This window comes from Sciurus vulgaris (genome assembly GCF_902686455.1).
Source record: "Sciurus vulgaris genome assembly, chromosome: 2".
In the NCBI taxonomy this organism is placed as follows: Eukaryota; Metazoa; Chordata; class Mammalia; order Rodentia; family Sciuridae; genus Sciurus; species Sciurus vulgaris.
This window is the reverse complement of record NC_136462.1, coordinates 92,807,106-92,831,908: the sequence shown is the minus strand read 5'-3', so window position 1 is coordinate 92,831,908 and position 24,803 is coordinate 92,807,106. Positions and strand designations below refer to the sequence as shown.

General features: G+C 47.8%; 2 protein-coding genes across 7 annotated transcripts; one reads left to right on the top strand and one right to left on the bottom strand.

Annotated features, from left to right (window-relative positions):
• Positions 1-1,792: 1,792 nt before the first annotated feature.
• Positions 1,793-17,735, top strand: STRC (stereocilin; the record flags this gene model as incomplete). The annotated part of the gene is made up of 29 exons (XM_079129656.1): positions 1,793-1,850; positions 2,222-3,007; positions 3,096-3,120; positions 3,809-5,060; positions 6,040-6,102; positions 6,200-6,310; positions 6,479-6,645; positions 6,838-7,024; positions 7,162-7,277; positions 7,542-7,674; positions 8,022-8,204; positions 8,493-8,531; positions 8,692-8,859; positions 9,009-9,074; positions 9,541-9,666; positions 9,919-9,977; positions 11,166-11,289; positions 11,407-11,519; positions 13,060-13,195; positions 13,616-13,812; positions 13,995-14,085; positions 14,270-14,426; positions 15,057-15,226; positions 15,813-15,968; positions 16,417-16,559; positions 16,725-16,873; positions 17,117-17,214; positions 17,299-17,446; positions 17,647-17,735. The coding sequence occupies 29 exons, from the start codon at positions 1,793-1,795 to the stop codon at positions 17,733-17,735; spliced, it is 5,310 nt and encodes a 1,769-aa protein (XP_078985782.1).
• Positions 17,736-18,003: 268 nt separating this feature from the next.
• LOC306652140 (creatine kinase U-type, mitochondrial) lies at positions 18,004-24,188 on the bottom strand. Of its 6 annotated transcripts, XM_079125184.1 has the most exons (11): positions 24,095-24,164; positions 23,825-23,858; positions 22,948-23,133; positions 22,161-22,359; positions 21,862-21,957; positions 21,245-21,466; positions 21,023-21,108; positions 20,786-20,909; positions 18,783-18,917; positions 18,468-18,593; positions 18,004-18,250 (listed from the first exon to the last, which is right to left on the bottom strand). In XM_079125184.1, the coding sequence occupies exons 3-11, from the start codon at positions 23,094-23,096 to the stop codon at positions 18,134-18,136; spliced, it is 1,254 nt and encodes a 417-aa protein (XP_078981310.1). In that variant the 5' UTR covers positions 23,097-23,133; positions 23,825-23,858; positions 24,095-24,164; the 3' UTR covers positions 18,004-18,133. The 6 variants fall into 6 exon arrangements, with proteins under 6 accessions (XP_078981310.1, XP_078981311.1, XP_078981307.1 ...); XM_079125185.1 differs by lacking the exon at positions 23,825-23,858 and having other exon boundaries at positions 24,095-24,188; XM_079125181.1 differs by lacking the exon at positions 23,825-23,858 and having other exon boundaries at positions 22,948-23,284; positions 24,095-24,171.
• Between the last annotated feature and the right edge of the window lie 615 nt (positions 24,189-24,803).

Sequence of the window (24,803 nt, the reverse complement as noted above, 5' to 3'; positions counted from 1 at the left end):
AGAAACAGCCCCAGGGGGGCTGGGGAGATAGCTCAGTTGGTTGAGTGCTTGCCTTGTAAGCACAAGACCCTGGGTTTGATCTCCAGCACCCACCAAAAAAAGAAATAGCCTCAGGAACTAGTAAATGTTGGAGTCAGGATTTGAACCTAGTCCATCTTATTTTTTGCTATCCTATAAGCAAAAAAAAAAGGGGGATCGGGGGTTTATTATAAAGAGTTGTAATAGAATCAAGGGCCAAAGTTCAGGTGAACTGCAGAATGAACTAAAACCAGGAACTAGGAAGCCTTTGGCAACAAAAGCCATCTTTTCTCTCTAATTCTCCTCTCTGCTTTCAGATTAGATAGGGTATTCTGGATGAACTAAAGGGAAATATTGAAAAAAAATGATGCAATGAATCATTTACTGGTTCCTGCTTTTGACCGGCTTTGGAAAATCCCAGGACTATCCCAACTCCCTTGGTGACCTGGGCCAAATCATTTCATCTCATTGGGCCTCAATTTCCTTGTCTATAAAATGAGAATTTTGTACCAGAGACTTCTTTATGTCCCTTCCACCTCTAAAATTCTGTGATCCTAAGTGAAACTTCTAGGGCCAAATCATATTGATAATGGAGTTGAATATGTAGGTTTGGGAAAAGGATGAGGAAGGGTTCTAAGAAAAGAGAGACAGAAAAAAAGGTTTGGGGGAACTTCAGTGTAAATTACTGTTTAGAGTAGGATTCATATAAAGGTCTTTGGGGGAATGTAAAGAGAGAGAAAAAAATTTGTAACCCTGATCACCAGCTTATTTTGAATAGGATCCTTCTGATCCATGAGCAATCCAAGGGGGAATAGCTCCTTGCACAATGTTTAATCTGGTTTATCTCTTCTCAGCTAAGACTTTTCTATAGGACTTTCACCCAGGCCACAAAGCCAGAGCCAAGGGGAAACTCCAAATATTTGAAAGTCCTAATAAGAAAGTAACATCTCTCTGGGTCCGTTTTCTCTTGCTCTGTAAATTGAAAGTTTTGGGCCCCACGATCTCTGGGGTCCTGTCCATATATTAATATTTTGGGGTTCTAGGTAGTGAGTCTAAAGCAGCTCCCCTCTTCCTGAATGATCCATCCTTGGACCAGACCTCTGTTGTCATTCCCTCTTTTTTGGTACCAAGGATTGAACCCAGGGGCACTAACCTCTAAGTGCCATCCCCAGCCCTTTTCTATTTTTTTATTTTGAAACAGGGCCTTGCTAAGTTGCTGAGGCTAGCTTTGAACTTGTGATCCTCCTGCCTCAGCCTCCTGAGCCAACGGGATTACAGGCACACACCACTGCATCTGGTGTCATTCCTCTTTTCTGTTTATACCTGGCTGCCAAGTTCCTTTCTTCTTCAATTTCCTCAAATTCTGTTTGCTTTTTAGGCTCTTTTGTGTCCTCTTTGTTTTCTTACATTTTTCTACAGACCCCCCAGATTACACATGTGATCTCCAGTTCTCCATTTCTATGACTGCCTACTTCTCTTTGCATCCCTGGCTCCTAACTCAAGATAACTCCTTGGGTTCCTCTAAGGGTCCCCTGGGATCCCCTATCATTGGTTCCTCTCACAGAAACACACCCTTTCCAGAGCTAAAGGATCAGGTATTCAGTGGCTCAGGTGACAAACCTGCTGTCAGGTTACAGATAATGTTTCTTGAAAGACCACACTACAGTGTCAGTGGAGTCTCAGGCTGCCTGTAGTGCCCTGCCCTCACTTGGTTATTCCTCACAAGGTGAGAATAACCAGAACTCACCTCCAGGACCAGTGCTTACCTGGAAACATGGCTCTGAGCCTCTGGTCCCCACTGCTGCTGTTGCTGCTGCTGTTCTCCTGCACAGGTAAGAGGAACAGAGAACAGGGCTGAGGATTAAGGGGAGGGTTACTTAGAAAGAGATAAGAATGTGGAGGTTAACCAGTTAGATAAAAACTAAAGGGAGAGGCTGGGGAGATAGTTCACTCGGTGGAGTGCTTGCCTTGTAAGCACAAGGCCCTGGATTCAATCCCCAGCCCCCCCCCCCCCCCCCAAAAAAAAAAAAAAAAAAAAAAAAAAAAAAAAAATAAAGGGATAAGGAAGAGGGCAGAGACTGGTGCCAGTGAAAGGGACTCACCTCATTTCATCTTTAGATGCAGGCAGGGAATTGTGTTTAGGGGCAAGGCTGACTTTAGGCTTTTTCTCCCACTTAGTCACCTCTGGTTTCTCTCCTTACAGTGACTCTGGCCCCTACTGGGCCTCAGTCCCTGGACCCTGGTCTCTCTCTCCTGAAGTCATTCCTCTTCACTCTGGACCAGGCTCCCCAGGGTTCCCTCAGCCGTTCACGGTTCTCTGCATTCCTGGCCAACATTTCTTCCTCCTTTGAGCCTGGGAGAATGGGGGAGGGACCAGTGGGAGAGCCCCCACCTCTCCAGCCTCCAGCTCTTCGGCTTCATGATTTCCTAGTGACACTGAGAGGCAGTCCAGACTGGGAGCCAATGCTAGGGCTGCTGGGAGATGTGCTGGCACTGCTGGGACAGGAACAAACTCCCCGGGACTTCCTGGTGCACCAGGCAGGTGTGCTGGGTGGACTCGTGGAGGTGCTGCTGGGAGCCTTAGTTCCTGGAGGGCCCCCTGGTCCTACACGAACCCCATGCACCCGTGATGGGCCCTCTGACTGTGTCCTGGTTGCCGACTGGTTGCCTTCTTTGCTGCTGCTGTTAGAGGGCACACGCTGGCAGGCCCTGGTACAGGTGCAGCCCAGTGTGGATGCCACCAATGCCACAGGTCTCAATGGGAGGGAGTCAGCCCCTTATTTTTTGCAGGGTTTGTTGGGCTTGCTTACCCCAGCAGGGGAGTTGGGCTCTGAGGAGGCTCTTTGGGGCGGTCTGCTACGCACAGTAGGGGCCCCCCTCTATGCTGCCTTCCAGGAAGTGTTGCTCCGAGTCACTCACTCCCTGCAGGATGAGGTCTTTTCCATTCTGGGCCAGCCAGAGCCTGATGCCAACGGGCAGTGCCAGGGAGGTGAGTGCTGCTGGGTAGGGGGCTTGGATGAGGTAGAGCAAGATGGGTGAGATTGGGGTAGTTCTCTTCCTTGCTCTTTCCCTCCTAGGTAACCTTCAACAACTGCTCCTCTGGTAAGTAACAAAAGACCAGTTCTGAGGGGGTGGGCCTGGGAATTCTGGAGGTGGAGGGCTGAAGTCATCAGCCTCCAGAGCCAAGGAGAAAGCTGATGGGAGGAGGGTGGCTTAGGGGTTTTGGAGTATGATTGTCTGGGTTAGAGTTCTTGGTCCATTTCTTCCTAGCCACGTGACCTTGGGCATGCTGCATATTCTTTCTATGTCTCAGTTTCCCCATTTGCAAAATAAAGGTGCTAATATTAGCTACTGCAGAATTGTTGCAAGGGATGAAATGAGTTGATACCATATGTATAAACTGCTTAGAACAGTGCCTGGCTTAATAAACTTTAGCTAATAAAGATGGGGTTTGGAAAAAGAAGAAAGTCTGAATTCCTCTACTCCCTTACAAATTCAGTACACCCATGTCACAGTAGTTAGACATATTCGGTTGCCAGGCAGATTTTCTGATATGAGGCCAACCAAGGGTTGAGTTTTAGCTACCTAAAACCAGATGAAAAAAAGGAGAGAGAGAAAGGAGTCAGGTAGACAGAATGGACTCCAACTGGGGCTACACTCTCAGGAACCTCATTTTTGGAAAAGCCTGTACTTTCCACGCTCCCTGCAAGGCTCTGGAGGAGGATCAGACTCTTCAGCTGGAAGAAATGTGAATTAACCAGATCCTGCCTGCTCCTCCCTTTGTACCCAGGGGCATCCGGCACAACCTTTCCTGGGATGTTCAGGCACTGGGCTTCCTATCTGGATCGCCACCCCCACCCCCTGCCCTCCTCCACTGCCTGAGCACTGGTGTGCCTCTGCCCAGGACTTCCCAGCCCTCAGTTCACATCAGCCCTCGCCAACGGCGAGCCATCTCTTTGGAAGCCCTCTGCGAAAACCACTCAGGCCCAGCACCACCCTACAGCATTTCCAACTTCTCCATCCACTTGCTCTGCCAGCATGCAAAGCCTGCTACCCCACAACCCCCTCCCAGCACCGCTGCCATCTGCCAGACAGCTGTATGGTATGCAGTCTCATGGGCACCAGGTGCCCAAGGCTGGCTGCAGGCCTGCCATGACCAGTTTCCTGATCAATTTCTGGATGCAATATGTAGCAACCTCTCCTTTTCAGTCCTGTCTGGCCCCAATCGCCGCCTAGTAAAGCGGCTTTGTGCTGGCCTGCTCCCACCTCCAACCAGCTGCCCTGAAGGCCTGCCCCCTGTACCCCTCACCCCAGAGATCTTCTGGGGCTGCTTCTTGGAGAATGAGACTCTGTGGGCTGAACGACTGTGTGTGGAGGCGAGTCTACAGGCTGTGCCACCCAGCAACCAGGCTTGGGTTCAGCATGTGTGCCAGGGCCCCACCTCAGATGCCACTGCCTTCCCACCCTGCCACATTGGGCCCTGTGGGGAACGCTGCCCGGATGGGGGCAGCTTCCTGCTGATGGTCTGTGCCAATGACACCATGTATGAGGCCCTGGTGCCCTTCTGGCCTTGGCTAGCAGGCCAGTGCAGGATAAGTCGTGGAGGCAATGACACTTGCTTTCTAGAAGGGCTCCTAGGCCCCCTTCTGCCTTCTCTGCCACCTCTGGGTCCATCCCCACTCTGCCTGGCCCCAGGCCCATTCCTGCTTGGCATGCTATCCCAATTACCACGCTGTCAGTCCTCTGTGCCAGCCCTTGCCCACCCCACTCGCCTGCACTATCTCCTGCGCTTGTTGGCCTTTCTTCTGGGCCCAGAGGCTGGAGGGGCTGAGGCCCAAGGGATGCTGGGTCAAGCCCTGCTGCTCTCCAGTCTATCAGACAACTGCTCCTTCTGGGATGCCTTCCGCCCAGAGGGCCGGCGCAGTGTGCTACGGACAGTTGGAGAGTACCTGGAGCAGGAACAACCAACCCCAGCAGACTTTGAACCCACTGTCAGCCTTAGCTCTGGCATGAGCAAGATGGAGCTGCTGTCTTGCTTCAGTGTGAGTGATTTTCCCTTAGGGGAAGTTTCCTGGAATAAGGGAGGAACCTCCAGGGGACTTCCTCCAACAGTGAGAGGCAGGAGAATGTACTTACAGTGGTATAAGCACACAATTCTAGAGTCTGACAGGCTTGGATTCACATCTTAGTTCCATGATCAACCTGGGACATGTTATTTAACCTCTCTGAATGATATTTTTATCTTCTCATCTATAAACTGGATGTAATAACGGCACCAATCTTTTGGGGGTTTTGTAAAGATTACATGAGATAGTACATGATGTGGGCTCAGCTCAGTGTATGATACATAAACATATAACAAATATTCTATCATTGTTCTTTTGTACTCTTTGATTCTCCCACTCTCTTTATCTGAAAAGGGATCAAGTTAGAGGGCTCTACTTTCCTCCCTACCAAGTTAGAATTGTGAGTTGGCAATATACAGGAAAGTAAATCAGGAATGAGAAAGATTCATGGGGACCACAAATCAGGAGACTTGAGCTGGGTTCAACTGTGCCATAAATTAGTGTGATCTTAGTAAGTAAATTAATTTTTCTGGGCTTTATATTCTTCTCTGTAGAGTGAAAGGGCTTAAAATATGTTAAATACCATAATTCATTCTTTGAGTATCTGTTATGCGCAAGGCACTTTGTTAGGTTCTGTTGGGTTTACAAAGATCCTTACCCCACATTAGGGCCCCCTTTTTCAAGCCCTGGATTCAGGAAATGGAATGAGGTAGACTCATAGTAATTTGGTTTAGATGTACAAATATTTGTTGAGCCCACTGTGGACCTGACATGGGGGAGGACATGGAAAAGGTTAGAACATGGGCCCAGATTTAAAGGGGCTTTGTCTCTGAAGAGACACACTCTAGCTTCAAATGAGGGATAAGAATCCCTGCAAGTTGAGCTCAGGTGCCTGGGGAAGCTGCAGGAGGGCAGAAGAGAAGCTATTTTGGCATCTTGTCTTTTTCCCCACCAGCCTGTGCTGTGGGATCTGCTCCAGAGGGAGAAGAGTGTTTGGGTCTTACAGATTCTAGTACAGGTAACAGGTGGAGGGGTGCATGGGTGGACTGGGTGACAGACATTGCCTGAGGTCCCTGCCCAGTGAGGTCATGCCCACCTTGACCTCCTGTTCCCAGGCATACTTGCACATGCCCCCAGAAAATCTCCAGAAACTGGTACTTTCAGCAGAGATGGAGGCTGCACAGGGCTTCCTGACACTCATGCATCGTTCCTGGGCTCAGTTGCAGGTGGGCATATAGGGTAGAAGGGAGCAATGATGGAGGGGAATCTAGGGATCAAGGTTGCTTGGAACCTAGTGTTCAGAGGCTTGCCTTAGTGGGAGGAGGAACTCCAGAGAGGAGATGGCAAGGATACTGAGCATCTCCAGAGGCAGCATCCATTCCTGTGTCCCCCAGGTACCACCATCCGAGGAGCAGGCTGTGGGCCGCCTGACAGCCCTGCTGCTCCAGAGGTACCCGAGCCTCACCTCCCAGCTCTTCATTGACCTGTCACCACTCATCCCCTTCTTGGCTGTCTCTGACCTGATGCGCTTCCCACCCTCCCTTTTGGCCAATGATAGTGTGTAAGCACCATTCCTCCTGCTCTCATTATCATCAGGCCAACTCCATCCCCCTAGAGTAGCCCTGCCCAAAGCTCCTCCCTGTTAAATTGGGAGCAGTCTCCTTTCCTTCCATGAGAGCTAGGCTACAGAAGATACAAACTGGGGGCAACAGTTTGGAATAGGTAAAGGATTAAGACCCATTATTCTCCATAGCCTGGCTGCCATCCGGAATCATAGCCCAGGGATGAGGCCTGAACAGAAGGAGGCCCTGGCAAAACGACTTTTGGCTCCTGAGCTGTTTGGGGAAGTGCCTGCCTGGCCCCAGGAGCTGTTGTGGGCAGCATTGCCCCTGCTCCCCCACCTTCCCCTGGAGAACTTTCTGCAGCTCAGCCCTCACCAGGTATGAGAACCATCTTCTTTACTTGACTGGCCTATCTTCTGGTAGGTGGGATAGGAATCAGTGACATGCCTCCTAGTGGGCTTATCCCTATAAGTGTCCTGTAGTGCCCCAACACAAGATGACCCTCCCCATCTCAGATCCAGGCCCTGGAAGATAGCTGGCCAGTGGCAGGTCTTGGGCCAGGGCATGCCCGACATGTGCTGCGCAGCTTGGTGAATCAGAGTGTTGAGGATGGTGAGGAGCAGGTACGCAGGTAAGTGTTTGTGGGAACAACGATCAGGTCAGAGTGGGAGAGGAAGAGAGGCAGGTACAGCTGCCATGTGCATTGGCATGTGGTTCTAGGAAGGAAGGGGAAAGAGAATAGGCAGTGGGTTCAGGTAGTGTAGTGCTTCAGGAGAGAGGCCTACATATGGTGCCCACATTTCCTAGTTTAGGCATCAGATTGCCTATGCCATGTACTCATATTGACCCTATCTTAGTACTAGGCTCATGAAGGCCAGATTAATGCTCTCCTCAGGCTTGGCTCCCTCGCCTGTTTCCTGAGCCCTGAAGAGTTGCAGAGTCTGGTGCCTCTGAATGATCCAATGGGACCAGTAGAACAGGGGCTGCTGGAATGTGCAGCCAATGGGACCCTCAGCCCAGAAGGACGGGTGAGCCCCTTGACATAGGCCTACAAGACTCCAGCCTTTCCCCAAGATGGGTGGATGACTTGCCCAATTTTATCAAACAAGCTCAAGCACAGTATACCAACCCCCTTCCCTACCTCCGCTACCTTCATTCCTCACTCCATGGTCATTCTTACCTGTTACTACCCCTTCCTGGCCCTACCCTATCTGGTCTATGGCACCCCAGAACAGCCTTTGCCATCTTGAACCTAATCTACTCTAGTCCCATCCCTGGTTCCAAGGAAAGACCCTTGGAAATCTGGGTGTGGGATTAGAGAGGAGGTCCAAAATTCATGTCTCTCTCCCCAGTCCCAAACCTTCTTCCGTTACAGGTGGCGTATGAACTTTTGGGGGTTTTGCGCTCATCTGGTGGAACTGTGCTAAGCCCCAGGGAGCTGCGAGTCTGGGCCCCTCTCTTCCCTCAGTTGGGCCTCCGCTTCCTTCAGGAGCTGTCAGAGCCCCAGCTTAGAGCCATGCTTCCTGCCCTACAGGGAACCAGTGTCACACCTGCCCAGGTGGGTCTGTCTTATTCTCTGGAGTACTTTCTGGAGCCCCAGTTGAGAGAATTACATTTAGGGACAACATCAGTCCCTCCTTCCCTGGGTGAGCACTAAAGGTGAACCCTGTTCCAACAAGGTCTCCCTCCTTCCCCTTCCTCAGCTCAAGTAGGATCTTGACTCATGTTGGTAACTGGGGATGGTTAAGAGGGAGCTGGAGGTTTTGGAGGGCAGGACCTAAGAACCTGTTGGGGACTTGGCTGCTGGGACCTGAGAGCTATTGCTTCCTGTTTCACCCCATCACAGGCTGTCTTGCTCCTTAGACGGCTCCTCCCTAGACATGATGTGAGTAGCAGTGACTTCTCAACAGCCCTCTGGGGAGCTCAGTCCCCTTCCCTGATCCCCCTCAGTTCCCCTTGTACCTGCTGCCCTGCTGTGTTGTGACTGTTGTCTTCCCCCTACTTTACCCCTTTTTCTCAGGCCTATTATTTTTCTTGCTCCTCAGCTGTCCCTGGAGGAACTCTGCTCCTTGCACTCTCTGCTGCCAGGTCTTGGTCCCCAGACGCTCCAGGTCATCCCTAGGAGAGTACTGATTGGGGCATGTTCCTGCCTGGCTCCTGAACTGTCACGCCTCTCTGCCTGCCAGACTGCAGCACTGCTGCAGACCTTTCGGGTATGAGTGTAAGAAGGATGAGACTATCAGGGATCTGGGTGCCAGTTGGGAGGGGGCAAAATTTTGTGACCAGGTAAGGCCACCGCCCCCATACTCCCCAATTTCCTTACATACACTCATACATAAACACATTACTGATTCTCATACAGGTGAAAGATGGTGTTAAAAATATGGGTCCAACAGGTGCCGGTGCAGCTGTGTGTATCCCTGGTCAGGTATGTGTGAGATCTCCCAAATGAGCTCCTCTCTGTGTAGTGGGGCAGTTCCATCTGGATGGTGTTGGCTTCCACACTTGCCCTGCAGTGGTCTGAAAATTCAGGTTAGCTCTGTGTCCACCTAGATATTAGTAGTTCTCAGCTCCAGATGTAGGACAGCATGATCCACACCATACTACAATGTCAAAGCCAGAAGTGTCTGAGAAAACTTTTAAGTCAATCACCCTGCTTTGAGATGAAAAGACTAAGACTCAGAGAAATTAAGAGACTTTAGCTCATCAGGAGCCTGACTAGCAGCAACCCTTGACAACAATAGACATTTAGGTATTCATTGTTACAGTGGCAGATGCCATTCCATCACTATCCTAGCTTTGGTTTCTTTCTAAGCCTATGACTCCCCTTCTCTGAGGGCAAAGTGCAGACCCTCTCACCTTTTACTACACTGCTATACCCATTGCACCAGCAGCCCATCCCCACCACGTGGCCAGACTGCCTGCTTCCCCTGCTCCCATTAAAGCTTCTACAACTGGACACTGCGGCTCTTTTGGCAAACCAAAGGCGTTACCGGGAGCTGCCCTGGTCTGAGCAGCAGGTAATTCTCTCACTTCTTCCCTCAGAACCCCTCTCAATCTCTTCCATCTTCTTCACCCACCCTTTATCTTATTTGGCACCTTATCCCTAGGATCCTTTATAATCAACCTCTCTTTCTCTCTCTCTCTCTCTCTCTTCTCTCTCACTTGGGAGAATAAGGACTGGTATGGCCCACAGAGTGGAGAGGCAGAACTGAGTCCCAGGCATCTTAGGCAGTATCTTTGCTGGGAAGCAGCTCTTCTTTCTCTTGTAGGCACAGTTTCTCTGGAAGAAGATGCAGGTGCCCACTAACTTGACCCTCAGGAATCTGCAGTGAGTAATTTGTGTTGAGTAGTCAATTTAATAATTTAATTCAACTAATTTTCGTGTGTGTGTGTGTGTGGTGCTGGGAATCAAACCCAGGGCCTTATACATGCTAGGCAAATACTCTACCATCTCCAGTCCCCAACTAACATTTTAAAAAAATGCTTACCATATGCCTGGTACCATATGATATGTAAGGGGGAATACAGGGATGGATAATACATAGTCCCAGCCTCCTGGTTCCCTTGCCCCCATGCCCCCTGTCCTTCCACAGTGCCACCCCATCCTGATTAGAGCTAAGGAACTCAGAAGAGCTGGGTTCAGGTCCCCAGCACTTACTTGTGCTCTTAGGCAAGTCATTTAGCCTCTCTAAAGTGTCAACCTTTTTTTCCCCATAGAATAAGAATTACAATAGTTCTTACCTCATAGGTAGTTATTGTGAAGATTAAATGATAAGGCAGGGGCTGCGGTTGTAGCTCAGTGGTAGAGCACTTGCCTAGCATATGTAAGACATTGAGTTTGGTCCTCAGCACCACATAAAATGAATAAATAAAATAAAGGTATTGTGTCCATCTACAACTAAAAACAATGATAAGGCATATATGATATTTAACAGTGTCTGGTCCAGTATAAACTCCCAATAGAGGGGCTCAGGTTGTGGCTCAGTGGTGGAGAACTTGCTTGGCATGTGTGAGGCACAGGGTTCAATAGTCAGTACCACATATAAATAAATAAATAAAATAAAGGTATATATATTATATATATAATATCTATATATATATATATATATAAACTCCCAATAGACATTTGCTATTATTTGTTTAAATCAAGGTAACTTCAGAGTCACTGACCAAGCAAAAACAAATAGGAGTAAATAGGTTTTAGTTTACCTACACCCATAATAAAAGAACCAGGGGCTTCAGAACCTAAAGACAGCTCTAGTCTCTCTTTACTGCACTTCTGGTAGATTGATATTGGGAATGTCACCTGACCTCTATAAATCTTTATTTTCTTCTCTGATAAACAATGACGATGTTATAGGAAGTCAATGGGAAGATCTGTGTGCAAACATTTCTCCAACTGTAAATGACCATAAATGAACATCTGTCTTGTGTTAAGAGTGCTGATATCAAGGAGCGGACAAGCTGTGGCATGTGTTAAAAGAGTATCTATCCACTCCCACTCCCTCTCCCACAGGGCTCTGGGAAACCTGGCAGGAGGCATGTCCTGTGAGTTTCTGCAGCAGATCAACTCAATGGTAGACTTCCTTGAAGTGATACACATGCTCTATCAACTACCCACTGGGGTTCGAGGGAGCCTGGTGAGAGAGGGTACTTGGGTACTAACTAGCAGGAGCAGGAAGACTGGGACCAGGGTGCAGAAACCCAATACCATGTTTGGCTCTGTACCGACCTTGCTTCCCCATCCTGTCCCACAGAGGTCCTGCATCTGGATGGAACTGCAACGGAGGATGGCAATGCCTGAGCCAGAGCTGACTACCCTGGGGCCAGAACTGAGTGGACTTGACACCAAGCTACTACTGGACTTACCGTAAGCTCTATGGCTGGAGGTATTGGATCCTCAGAAAACTCAGCTAGAAGATCTTCCCTTAGGAAATGCCCAAGAGGAAGCAGTTTTCTGTATGGGGGTTTCCTGACATCGTTTATAGCCCAAAGTAGAGGATTCTATTCAAAGTCGCTCTGTGTATTCCCAGAATATGACCCCAGCATAGGGCAGCTGAGGGAGAAAACACTGTTGTGACTTGCCAAGTAATCTTGATATAACCCAGGCCACATTAATCAAATAGAGTATCTGAAATGAGGGAGGCAATGGTCCAATTCTGCAGACTACAATTTCCAAAGGATTGTAGTCTGCTTAGGGCTTTGTGTTCTCTATATGTTGAGGAGTGGAGAACATATATGAAAAACATGATAAATGCCTTCAAATTCCTGAGAGGCTATCAAGTAGAATGTATAAGGGCATATTTCTGAATGGTTCCATAGGGCAAGATGAGGACTAATGAGTTAAAATCAAAGTTTTGCACAATATGCAGAAAATCGAGGTAGTGCATTCCTGACCATACGAACTATTCAATCCTAAACTGGGTGACTCTGTAGCAGGAATGCTATGGAACAGATTCAAGAATGGGTTGGGGGAAGATACAACCAGGTAAACCTAAGTCCTCTCTATTGCAGAGCTCCTAGGAGCTTATGAATATCTCCCTGATACGCTTCTTCCCCCCAACCCTTTATTTGGTACCGGGATTTAACTCAGGGGCACTCGACCACTGAGCCACATTCCCAGCCCTATTCTGTATTTTATTTAGAGGCAGGGTCTCACTAAGTTGCTTAGCACCTCGTTTTTGCTGTGCCTGGCTTTGAATTTGTGATCCTCCTGTCTCAGCCTCCCCAGACGCTGGGATTACAGATGGCGCCACCGCACCTGGCTCTTTTCCCATTTTTAATCCCATTTCATCCCACTGTAAATCAGAGGAGGAGAAGGTAACAGTTGCAGTGGTCTTGGGATGTGGTGATGGTAAAAGCTGTTGACTCCATACATGCATTTTTATAGGCCTTTCCATCGATTTTGGCTCTTGTATATAATTGGCCCAGTTCCAAAATTTGCAACCCTGTACAGAGTACAGGATAGCATTTCTATTTCTGGGCAAAAGGGCTTTTTTTTTTTTTTTCTTTTAATGTCATTCAAATCCATTTAAATATGTTAGTTCTCTGAGATAACTTAGAATCCCAAGGGCATGGATAAGGTGAAATATTGAAACCATGAGTCAGAAATCCTCTTTTGTGAAAAAGAGATGAGAAAAAGTTTAATGATAATTAATATCTGAGGCTTTGGAGTTCATCAGATCAGGTGAGATTGTTATTTCTTTTCAGAAAGACTAGAAATAGGTCACTCTCTTTGTTCTCTCCCTTCAAGCAAACAGTGAGAATTTGTTCATGACTGTTTGATATCAGTTCCTGTCCATGGTCACAGGGCTTGATTTAGTCACCTAACTTGTCTGGGGAATGCAGGGTTCTTTCTCAACTTGGCTCAGTTCCAAATGAGTGCATTTGTTGTCTAATTGCTATAACAGGATCCAGTTGATGGACAGACTGTCTGATGAATCTATTATGTTGGTGGTAGAGCTGGTACAAGGAGCTCCAGAGCAGCTGCTAGCACTGACCCCACTCCACCAGGCAGCCTTGGCGGAGAGGGTACTACAAAACCTGGTAAGAGGTCATGCTTCCAGATTCAGATCTGTTACCCTTGGCAATGCGTGCCTCTCAAACAGTATTCTCTGACTGTGTTCTAGGACCCACCTTCCTCTTCTTGCTGCCAAATGGGTTCTTATGTATAAGGCTTTAGCCCCTTAGATCTGCCTCTGGATTCTATTCCTTGATAATTTGCTTCATGTTTCTTGTTCAACCTCTTGAAGTTTAAGAAATCTCTTGGATTCCACCTTTCAGCCTTCCTGCCTCCTGGTATCTGGGCTCATTCACTATTTTTAAAAAGTGAACAAAAGCAATGAGCATACAAAGATGCTAATTTGGGAGCAGGAGGGAGGGAAGGTCTAGGGGCTTTGTGTCTGGATCAGAGTCTGGTCCTCTGAGTCAGAGTTAAATTGTCCAAGGACTGATACTCCTCTCCAGGCTCCAAAGGAGACCCCAATCTCAGAGGAAGTGCTGGAGACACTGGGTCCCTTGGTTGGATTCCTGGGGATAGAGAGCACACGACGGATTCCCCTATCAATCCTGCTGTCCCATCTCAGTCAGCTGCAGGGATTCTGCCTAGGAGAGACATTTGCCACAGAGCTGGGATGGCTGCTGTTACAGGAGCCTGTTCTTGGGTATGGACCTTTGGGAACTTCAGATTCTAACTTACCCTATACCCAGCCCCTCAACCACCATCACCAGTGGTAGCCCATTTCATATGCTTAGGGTTCCTTGGAGTCCTAAGTTTCCCCAATCCTAGCATATCCTCTTTTCTTCCCTTAGCTCCCTAGCCCATGATCTTCTTCTTGTCCCCCAGGAAACCAGAGCTCTGGAGCCAAGATGAAGTAGAGCAAGCTGGACGACTAGTATTCACTTTGTCTACTGAGGATATTTCCTTGATCCCCAGGGTGAGATGAAAGAACAAAGGAGAGAGTAAATGCATAGAGGGGACTAGAAAGTTGGTTATGGCAATCTTAGGCCCAAGAAAGCGCAACCTGAATCTGGGAAACACTGCTGACAGAGACAGCAGCTGCAGTAAGGGGCCCTCATCCTGTGTGGATCTCCCCAGCTTCTCTCTCCTCTGTCATGCAGGAGGCTTTGGGCCCAGAGACCCTGGAGCGTCTTCTAGAAAAGCAGCAGAACTGGGAACAGAGTAGAGTTGGACAGTTGTGTCGGGGGCCACATCTTACTCCCAAGAAAGCAGCCCTGGTAGCTGGGGTTGTGCGACCAACTGCTGAGGATCTCCCAGGTGAAGCTACCCAAATACTCATATGTCCAGCAAGGCATACAGGAGAGGGTCTCAAACAATGATGCAGAAGTCTGGCCTCTAGGGCTGGGGGTTTCAATGGTGTGCTGAGTCCTTAGAGCAAATTCGCAAATCTGCAGTAGCAGGTTTGGTTTTGGTAATTTACAAAACAAAATAATTAGAGGGATGATATTCAAATTCTTTTCTAGTTCTAAGGTTCTATAATTCTGGGAGTTTACAACCCATTGGGTTTTTAGTCCAGGACTCCTAACTCAGTTCTAGCTGGGCTATGTGTGGAGCTCTGTACTGAGGAGATCCCCAGAAGGAAGAAGATACTTTGGAGCTAGAGATACTTTGGAGTTAGAGACCTGGATTCTAATTTAGCTCTGTCATTAAATTACCCGACAACTTCCTCAGTAGTGCATTTATGAAATCAGCACCTTGTCCTCTTTAATAATTTATTGTTCTAATATCCTCTGAGCCCTATAAATCTCACCCTATAATCATCCCTTAACTCATACTGCCTATACCACCCTACCCTCCAAAGGTTGGAAGGGTCATTCCATCTACAGATATCTCTCTGGACATATTTTAATACTATACTGACCCCCTTGGCTTTGTGTTTCCCCTCAGAACCTGTACCAAATTGTGCAGACATACGAGGGACCTTCCCAGCAGCCTGGTCTGCAAAGCAGATTGCTGAGATGGAGCTCTCAGACTTTGAGGACTGCCTGGCACTATTTGCAGGAGATCCAGGACTTGGGCCTGAAGAACTACGAGCAGCCATGAGCAAGGCAAAGCAGGTTAGGGATGAAGAAGCCAATAGGAGTTAGAAGGGGGAAAACATGAGGAAGTTGGTTGGGAGTGTAATGGGACACAAGGAAATGGAGAGTTGGGTGAGAAGTGAGGAAAGAGGTGGTTAAAGAGTTAGAGGGTTTGAATCACAAGTAGGAGATCAAAGGGGATCAAAGGGGAAGAAAGAGGACAGAATAGTGGATAAAGAGACTAGAGTAGTGGGAACCAAATTTTAGTATGTATTAAATCATCTGAGGAGCAGGTTTTTAAAATGCTGTTGTGAAGATTCCCATACAAGACTAAGAATCTCGGGTTGAGTCTAGGCATCTATATTTTAACAGGCATCTCAGTGAGTCTGGTGCACTTGAAGGTTTAGAACTCATGGACTAGAGTTTGATCTTTCCTACTGAGACTAAATTTTTAGCTGAGAAACTATAATCCAATTCTTTCATTTTACAGTTGAGGAAACTAAAGAAAAGGCAAGTAATTTGCCCCAGTGTTCCACAGCTAAGGTTAGAGACTAGACTAAGACCCAACATTCTGACTCCTACTCCAATGCTTTCTCCGTTCATATTGTTCTTCCTTTTTTACTAGTTGTGGGGTCCCCCCCGAGGATTCCGTCCTGAGCAGATCCTGCAGCTGGGCCGGCTCTTAATAGGTCTAGGAGAACGAGAGCTACAAGAGCTGACCCTGGTAGACTGGGGAGTACTTAGCACCCTAGGGCAGATAGATGGCTGGAGCTCTGTCCAGGTAATACCTTCTCCTCTCCCTACCACTTCCCAAACATCCATCCCACAGACCCAGTTCTATAGGTTACCCAAAGTCCAAGGAATTTTTTCCAGTGGCCCTCCCTGACTCTCCCTATCAATTTCTTAATAGCCCACTCTAGCTACCTTAGGAACTCTGATTTATTCACTCTGAGGTCCTGGACACATAATATTCTCTCCTTCCTCTCTTTCTTTTTCTTTTTTGCCTCCTCTTTTACTCTCTCTCTTTCTTTCTTTCTTTTTTTTTTTTTTTTTTTTTTGAGCAGGGGGTATCTTTATCCTTCCCCTATTGCCAATGGATCTTCTGAAAGAGCCAGTTCTGGGATTTAAAAACAAAAAGAGTAGCAGCTACCACTCCCCTAATCATTTCCCTATTCACTAATTCCCCATAATTTCTCTCCTTATCCTATGTGCCCATACCTCCACTCTAGCTCCGGGCTGTGGTCTCCAGTTTTCTATGGCAGAGTGGTCGGCATGTGAGCCACTTGGACTTCATTCACCTGACAGCACTGGGTTACACGCTTTGTGGACTACGGCCAGAGGAGCTGCAACATATCAGCAGTTGGGAGTTTAGGTCACCTGTGGAGGGGTTGTGGGTGATGGTGCTGAGGTGAAGGTGGGCTCTCTGGGGAGGGAAGGATTAGTTCCATGGAAGAAGAGAGGTCATTTCTTTCCCTGTCTCTTAACCACAGCCTCTGTCACTAAAGCTGAATTCTCCTTTCTTCCCATTTTCCCACAGCCAAGCAGCTCTTTTCCTGGGTAACCTGCATCTCCAGTGCTCTGAGGAACAGCTGGAGGTTCTGGCCCACCTCCTTGTGCTGCCTGGTGGCTTTGGCCCAGTTAGTAACTGGGGGCCTGAGATCTTCACTGAAATTGGTACAATAGCAGGTGGGGACCACTGTTGTTGCTTGTGGTCAGAATTTGGTTTCCATACCATAGTTGGATTGGGCAGAAGACTGCTTTGGGCTTCTTAAAGCAGAAGTCTGAGAAAATGTTTAGGTAAGGGGTTGGGAATAGTATTAGAGAAGATGGAGTAATTCTGGAGTAGTTGGGAGGGAAGCTTATGTTTGAAAAGAAGAGAATAGACATGACAGTCTACAACATTTAGATGCATCCTGTTTCTTTCAATAGCTGGAATCCCAGACTTGGCTCTTTCAGCACTGCTACGGGCACAGATCCAGGGGTTGACCCCTCTTGCCATTTCTGTCATCCCTGCTCCTAAATTTGCTGTAAGTTTTGTTGTACTGGGGTCTGGGCTGACAACAGGAGAACCAGAGCTACATGTATACACTGATTCCTATCCCCTCTTTCAGGTGGTGTTCAGTCCCACCCAGCTATCTAGTCTCACCAGTATTCAGGCTGTGGCTGTTACTCCTGAGCAAATGGCCTATCTGAGTCCTGAGCAGCGACAAGCAGTTGCATGGGCCCAGTACGAGGGGAAGGAGAGCCCAGAACATCAGGGTGAGTTCCCAACTGCACTGCTTGACCCTCTATATCCTGATCCACAAATTAAGCCCTAACTTAGTGCTGTCTGACCCTTAGAATCTGCCTAGGGAGATCCCTGGAGTGAAAGGGTCTGTAGGAAGAAAACTTGTTTCCAAGTATCATTGGCTCTTAGGAAGCAGAGTTCTGATATTCCTCCATTCCTTGTCTTCTTATAGGTCGAAGCTCAGCCTGGAGCCTCCAGGAGTGGTCACAGTCCTCCTGGGTTCTGGCATTGACCATCAGCTTCATTGGCCACCTGCTATGAGCCTTTCTCTACAGTTAAGAGAGATTATTGAGCGAGAAACCTTACATCATAATGAATAAAGTGCAAATGGAAGTGCATCCCAATTACTCTCAGGAAGCTGATGAGAAATATGGGTAAAATGCTAATGCTTTCCACCCACCTGAGAATCAGTGTTCCTGGCATGCCTTATCTGGAGTCTCTTTTCATCATAAACAACTCCACTGCTTCTATTCATTTCCTGGAGGCAGTTTCCTCCCCCTCTCCCACCAATAGAAATAACACAGACAGCTGAAGCATAACAAGAAGTCTTTACTAGGATGGGGGCAGGGGGTTGGGACAGGTTCAGGACAAGTATAATGGGTCACCATTAAATGGGAAGAAGTCCTGGGGATCTTGAGTCATCTGCCAGTGACAGGGAGTTAATGTTTGCTTTGGACGAGAGGTGCAGGGATGCGGATATCCTGGCCTCTCTCCAGACGCCGTTCACAATCAATCAAATAGTTTACTCCATCGATGACCAGTTGCACCAGCTCCACCTGAAGGACACTAATCCTTGATCTCTGCGTCCCATAATCTGAGTTTCTTTCTCTAGCACTTACTGACTTTCCTGCTCTGGAAATTCATTTCCAAAGGTCTCTTCGCTTAACCTGAATTTTACTTTAGATTCTATTACATTCCTGAGGTTCACTCCTATCACTACCTCAACCTCTATAGACCTATATCTCTTTTCACACTAACCCCTTAGGATCTCACCTCTGACTTGCCCAGTCGATCCAAATTAGAGATGTCAAAGACATTGCCTGTAGCAGCAGTGTCCACTCCTCCAGTCCCACGCTTCTGAAGTCTTAGGTTCTCTAGTATCTTTGGGAAGCGGCTATCCTAGAAGGGAGATAGGGATTGGAGGTAGGGTCAATAAAGGCAAAGTCTGTTTCTATCTGCTCAGATCTCTTTCCCCTGACCTTTTAGTCCTAATGTGTCTGGCTCCTTTCAAAGTGCCCACCCCCTCCCCATCCTCACCCATCTTCTTCCTCACTTATACTGCTTTCTAAAACCCCTCAACTCCTTTACTTTGCTTAGCAGGGGCAGTTTGATGTGCACTCCAGCCCGAAGTCCAGTGCCCAGGTTAGATGGACAGGTTAAGATGTATCCCAAACGTTCATTCCACATGAATTCCCAGCCACGCTCCTGGATTAGCCGTTCCACCTGAGTCCACAAAGATTCTGTTAGTCAAAAAACAAGGGATATGTGGACCCTCCCTTAGGAACTCTAGGAATATTCAGAATAAGAAACTTGGGTGTGAATAAATGACATTGCTCTTTTATTTTTAAATGAAAATAGTTGGTTATTGTCATGCATGCAAGACAATTTTGATGTTGCAAAATAATGATGTGCCTTATGATGAGATTTGTGGGAAAATATCTTGTGTGTGGAAGGAAAGAAAGTTGAAGAACTAATACATTAAGGATGTTCTAGGGAGCTGGTTGCAGTGGCATACTCCTGTAATCCCAGCAGCTTGGGGGGCTGAGAATTCCAAGTTTGAAGCCTCAGAAACTTAAGAGAGGCCCTAAGCAATTTAACAAGATGCTGTCTCTAAATAATATATTTAAAAAGGGGTGGGGATGTGGCTCACTGGTTAAGTGCCCAAGGATTAAATCTCCAGTACTGGGGAAAAGAAAAAGGAAAAAAAAAAAAAAAAAAAAAGATGATCTAGGGAAGTACAATGAACTCAGAAAGGACTGATTATTCAATGAGTTCTATGTGCTTTGATCATCTGTGCTTCACTAATGAGTAGAGGGTCCTTTCAGATTAAAAAATGAAAGTATAAGCTTTGCAACAGAAAGACGCAAAAGAGCCTTCTGTTAGCCACGGGAGGAGCTCAAGTGAAAAATCAGAGAGACATGTGAAAACAGAACAGAAAAGCCAGATTCATAGGTATGTGTATGAGCGAGTGAGAGGGAGCCTGGAATGGATGTTCTTGTTTCACTTAGTTATCCTAATTATGAAGATGATGATTAGAGCTGAAGAGACAGGGAATCTGCCAGTGCAATGAACACAAAGATCACTTCCCAATATTAATAAAGGGAACCCTGTTTATAGTTCAGAAAGACATGGTATGGGGCATTCTTACATGCTGAACATAGGGAAACCCTTCTGTTAAGAACAATAACATACCTAGCACTTATTGAATACTTGCTATGGTCCAATCACTTTATCTGCATTATTTAATGTCTCATGATAACCTAAAATGTAGGAAATCTTATTATCTCAATTTTACAGATGAGGAAACTGAGGCATTTAATTTAAAGAGTACTTCCCTACCTATGCATAGTGTTATCCCTTATTGCCAAAAATAGTATAAACTTCCCAGCTAGAATCTAAAAGAGGAGCTCTCTTTCTTTCAAGTCCAAAATAGAAATGTATATAAGAGAACATACAGTAAGAATTGGGTTTATGGCACGTTCTAATATAGAACTGAATATGGAGATTCAATCCATACAGGATTGCAGATCTGTTCAATGCCTCCTCTAAAGCCGTACATTCTGGAACTTGAGCCATCCCATCCTCTTCTTTCTCTGATCTTTCTCCCACTCTTAGCTTAAAGCCAAGACATGATAATTTAGCAAGAATGACAGAATCTAGAGTCAAGGCCCATCTTGACTCAGAACTGAGGGATTATTTTAGAATCTTGAACACCATAATTCCTCAACCCTACATCAATCCAGGCTCCAATGTTTTCCTTATCTGAACACACCACCATCCCACACCACATGTCCCAGGAACTAACTTGCCATCTTAGCTATTTCTTCTTTGCATTATCTGGAAACTGCTTTATTTACTTCTTTGTGTTTATTACATTCTTTCTCTCTTACTATTCTTAGGGTGACCATATGTTCTGGCTTTCCCAGGACAGTCCTGGCTTATACCCATCATCCTGGAGTGATAAATGGTGACCCTTTTTACTATTAGAAATGTCCTGAGTTGGTTGATAAATAATATGTCAATCTACCTAGGCCGCTCTTTGATTTTCCTTATTTTCTCCCACCTAGCTTCCTTATGCATTTTTCTCCAACCTCTTTGAGACCCCGGCAGAATCTTTCAAATACTCTCTTCATGTTGCCACCCTTCTCCATGGAGATGACCCGTGTATGATCCTCCTCATTCACCCAGATCAAGAAGCTCTTCTCATTGTTGTGCCTGAGGGCAGGAGGTAAAGGGGTCAAGTGGCAAAACAAGAATTGGGAAAGAGAGGGGAAAAAACCAATTATGTGGGCATGGGGGGATAAAAGAGGTGAAGAGCAGCCTCATACCAGATTCCACGAGCATCTGGCCAGTCTCGAGCCATTCCTGCTGCAGTCAGTAATGGGGACACAGGTTTATCAAATAGAAAGTGGTCCTGGGGAGAGTAAAGCAACTTGGGTTAAGAATCCTCCAGGTAGCCACTGAGCCTCTCAGAGTCCAGCTATTTTATCTGTCCCAGCCTCCTCTGTGGCTCTACTCCCTCAACCCAGCTCCCTTTCAAGGCCCCTCACATCAATAAGCTGCTGCTGCTCAGCCTCTGTCATCTCACTGAGCCTATAGTAACGTCCAGCCAGGTCACCCTTCAGGCCACTCAGTGCATCCACCACAACGCGTTCCACCTCTCGCCGCTCTGCCCGAGTGCAGGCTGGAGGCAGGCTGAGTCCTCTGATACTTCGGCCAGTTCTGACTCTTGAGGACAATACATACCTCTCATCAAAATAACCAGAACGAATCTGAAGGATAAAGGGAATATAAGTCATAGAAACACAGTGGATAGAAATGAAGGCTCTTGGGGAAGGCGAGATCTTAGGAATAAGAGGACCTTCCTTCACACAATGTATGCATTCCTCCTGCATTCAATGAAGGGAGGAGCCAACTGGGCAAGCACTGCAATTGAAGGAAGTATTGTGGACCCTTCCCCAAATTTCCCACCTTAGAGCATGATCATTCTTATTTACCCTGTTTTCTCCACATCTGCTATTTCTTAAAATATGACTCTCCCCTCATCAAGATTAAAAGCTCAGCAATATAATGACCATGAGTCAGGAAATAATCAAGGTGAAGGAATTGGACATACAAAATGTTGTACACCAGGCAACACAAATCAGAAGCAGAATATTTGACTCACCTTACTGGCATCCAGGTCAGTGGTGTGCTTCATTGTTCGGGGGTCATATCCATTGTGTCGCTCTTGGATCACTGGGTCAAACAGGTCAGCAAATATCTGAAGGGGAGTTAAGAGGGAGAGGTGGTTACAGAGAGGAAACCCCTTCCTAGACTTCAATTGTGGATAGATTTCACTGGGTCAGAAAACTTGAGTATGGATGGCCCAGAGTCTTGGGGGTAAGTGAGGGATCTTATGGGAAAGGAAGTGGGATGACTGGGAAGACAGCTTGGGTCACCAGGGAGACTCTGGGGGCCCCCTACCTCATAGGTCTCCTCATCTCCAGCCACCATGCCCACAGTCTTGATGAAGGGGTGGCCAGGGTTGTCCACGCCAGTCTGGATGCACTGATCTAGCGTCCAACCCGTGGGTGTGGTCTTGTCGCAGAGCCGTGCATAGACTGCTGGGGTCAGGTGACTGGCCATGCAGTTGTTGTGCTTTCGGAGGTCTGGGTACTCAGCGCTGGGGAGGGGGTACCCAGTAACCATGGAGGGAGGGCACAAAGGCCTACACTTAGTGCTGTCAGCTGGGAGCTGTCCAGTTAGTCTTGTCTGCCTTTGCTCCAAGGGAGGAGGGGGAATTAGAGGTAGGCTAAGCCTTGATAATCTCTTTAGGACTTTCAGGATCTATTCTTTACCAATAGTTCTAGCTGCCCATGGCTGGCTGGTTCAGTTCCCCCACACCTGCACAGTTATTTCCTCCCATGAACACGCATTAGGGGTGGGGGAGGGGAAAGACTAAGGAGGTAATTCAGGAAATGGGGGAGAACAGCAGGAAAAGGAGATGGAGAGTGAAAAGGATAGTTCCTGGTCTTCGGATTTGGAATCTGGGCAGGGGTGCAAGTAGAACTCATAGGGTCAGAACTGGTCTTGGCGGTGGGGACCATGGGTTACGGGTACCCACAAACACTCTAGCTTCTGGGGTTTGGTCCCCGCTCCCTCCCCACTGAGGTCTTTTCGTAATTATTGTCCTTGTCTGTTGCCCAGGTCCTCCACACTTTCCCCATCTTCGTTCCCATAACCTCCTCCTGCGTGCCTCAGGCACTGATACCTTGGGGGATATAGCCTCCGTCGTTCACTGGCAGCTCGTACAGGTTCCGGGCGGAGCAGAAATCCAGCAGCTAGAGATCCCGCTCCGGCCAAAGCCAGGAGCCTGAGCCCTGGGCGGGCAGACAGCAGACGGGAGAAGGGACCAGCCATGGTTTGGGGGTCCGGTTACTGGATTCCAGAGCAGGAGCTGGCGTAACAGGATCAGGGAAGGAAGATGCAACTGGTCAGACTGAATGCAGAAGCTGGGTCCCAGGCTGATGCCAAAATGGGGGTGGTGGTGGTGGCTGAAGCCGGAGTAGGAGCCGGTGCCAACCAGGCTGCAGGAGAGGCGCAATGAGCTAGTGGAGGGCGGGCGGAGCTGAAGGAGGCTGGAGCCGCAGTCTCCAGGGGTGGGGCTCACTCAGGCCCCGCCCTCCCGCCTGCCACAGCTCTAGGTGTGCGGGGGCGGGGGTGGGCAGCACCAGTCAGGTAATTGGGAAGACCGGAGATTCGCACCCCTAAGGCTGGGATGTAGGCCCACCAGGGATGAGGTTGCCCGGATTTCAGCACCACGTAAAGGACAGCACCACAGCCCTAGCAAAACCCGAACACCCTATCCCCGAGCCCCTTTGGTTTAATCTGAAACCCGATCCGTCGACTTTGTAGGTGTGATAGGGTGACTTTGCCAACCTCTTCTCTGCTTTCGACCTCCCCCAGCAACCTCTCATCTTCCCGGGGGAGGCGGCAGCGATAAAACCGCGGAATAAGCACCGATACCAGAGGAAGACACGGAGAAAGCACAGGGTTAGAGGCAGACAGTGGGAAAGACACCCGCTGGCTCAAGGTCACCTTTTCCTAAGAACCAGGAAGAGTACCAAGGTACCTTGGTACTGCCATACCTGTGCTCTCCTAACAATGTTGAGAAAGAATTCCCTGGGAGGAATTAGAGAAATATTAGCTCTTTTCCCATCTATGCTATAGCCTTCATTCCCACTCTGCCCCCAAGTCTGCAGGCCTGCCTCCACTTCTCAAGTCTCTACTTTTCTTTCTCCCCCCACCCTTCTCCCCATCCCCTACTTCACCTTTGATCTTTTACTTTTCTCTTTTCCAGGCTCAGACCTGTTTGCTGCTCACAGATCTCCCTCTGAGCAGTCTGCGAGCTTGCCTACCTGTTGGTTGCACTGGGAATGGGGGTGGGACGGGCAGGGAACTGTTAAGTTTCCTCTTCCTTCTTTCCCTTCTTTGTAGCTCCAGTTCCTGGACTGGAGGGGAATATAAAGAGAGAAGGGTGTGGTGAGATGACTGGGTGTGGAATGGAACAGGCAGACACAGGTCTCTAGGCACCACATGTGTTTCCTCTCTTGGCTCCCTAATGCTGTTTAATCCTGAGTGTAAAGGCGAATGGTATCCAAGGGCATAAGGTCATCAGGGAATCTCTGCCTTCCTCCTAGTCTTCTCTCCTCTCTCTCCTCATAAAGTTCCTATTCAGATTAGAGAGGACTTAATTTCCACAGCTCCAAATATGACTGGCAGGAAGGAGAGTGAACGCTGAAGCTGAAATAAGAATATGGGGCTTTAGTGTGGAGGGTCAGTTAAGGTGAAGTAGATATCAGTCCCTTTCCTCAACTGTCCTAGTGTACTCACAAAACAGGAAGGTACTTGGAAATTTTAAGAGAGAGTACTTTGGAAAGAGAAATTCTCTTTCCATTGTCCTCTGGTCCCACTGATGAATCCCCACCACATTCTTATTCCCTTCAGGTCCCGAATGTCCTTTTTCCTAATTATCCTTAGAAGCTATCCGTCTCTCTTTGGGGTTCATTACTTAACTCTCCTGATGAGACAGTAAGTATCAGAGAAAGGTCAAGTTCTGCATTTGGA

What these genes read in the sequence shown, in the direction of transcription:
- LOC306652140 (XM_079125185.1), bottom strand. Translation starts at nt 23,096, where the DNA reads ATGGCTGGTCCCTTCTCCCGTCTGCTGTCTGCCCGCCCAGGGCTCAGG. An exon ending in GAGATGAGGAGACCTATGAG is followed by an intron (nt 21,958 to 22,160) that starts GTAGGGGGCCCC and finishes ACTCCCCTTCAG; the next exon opens with ATATTTGCTGACCTGTTTGA. An exon ending in CCAGATGCTCGTGGAATCTG is followed by an intron (nt 20,910 to 21,022) that starts GTATGAGGCTGC and finishes TCCTGCCCTCAG; the next exon opens with GCACAACAATGAGAAGAGCT.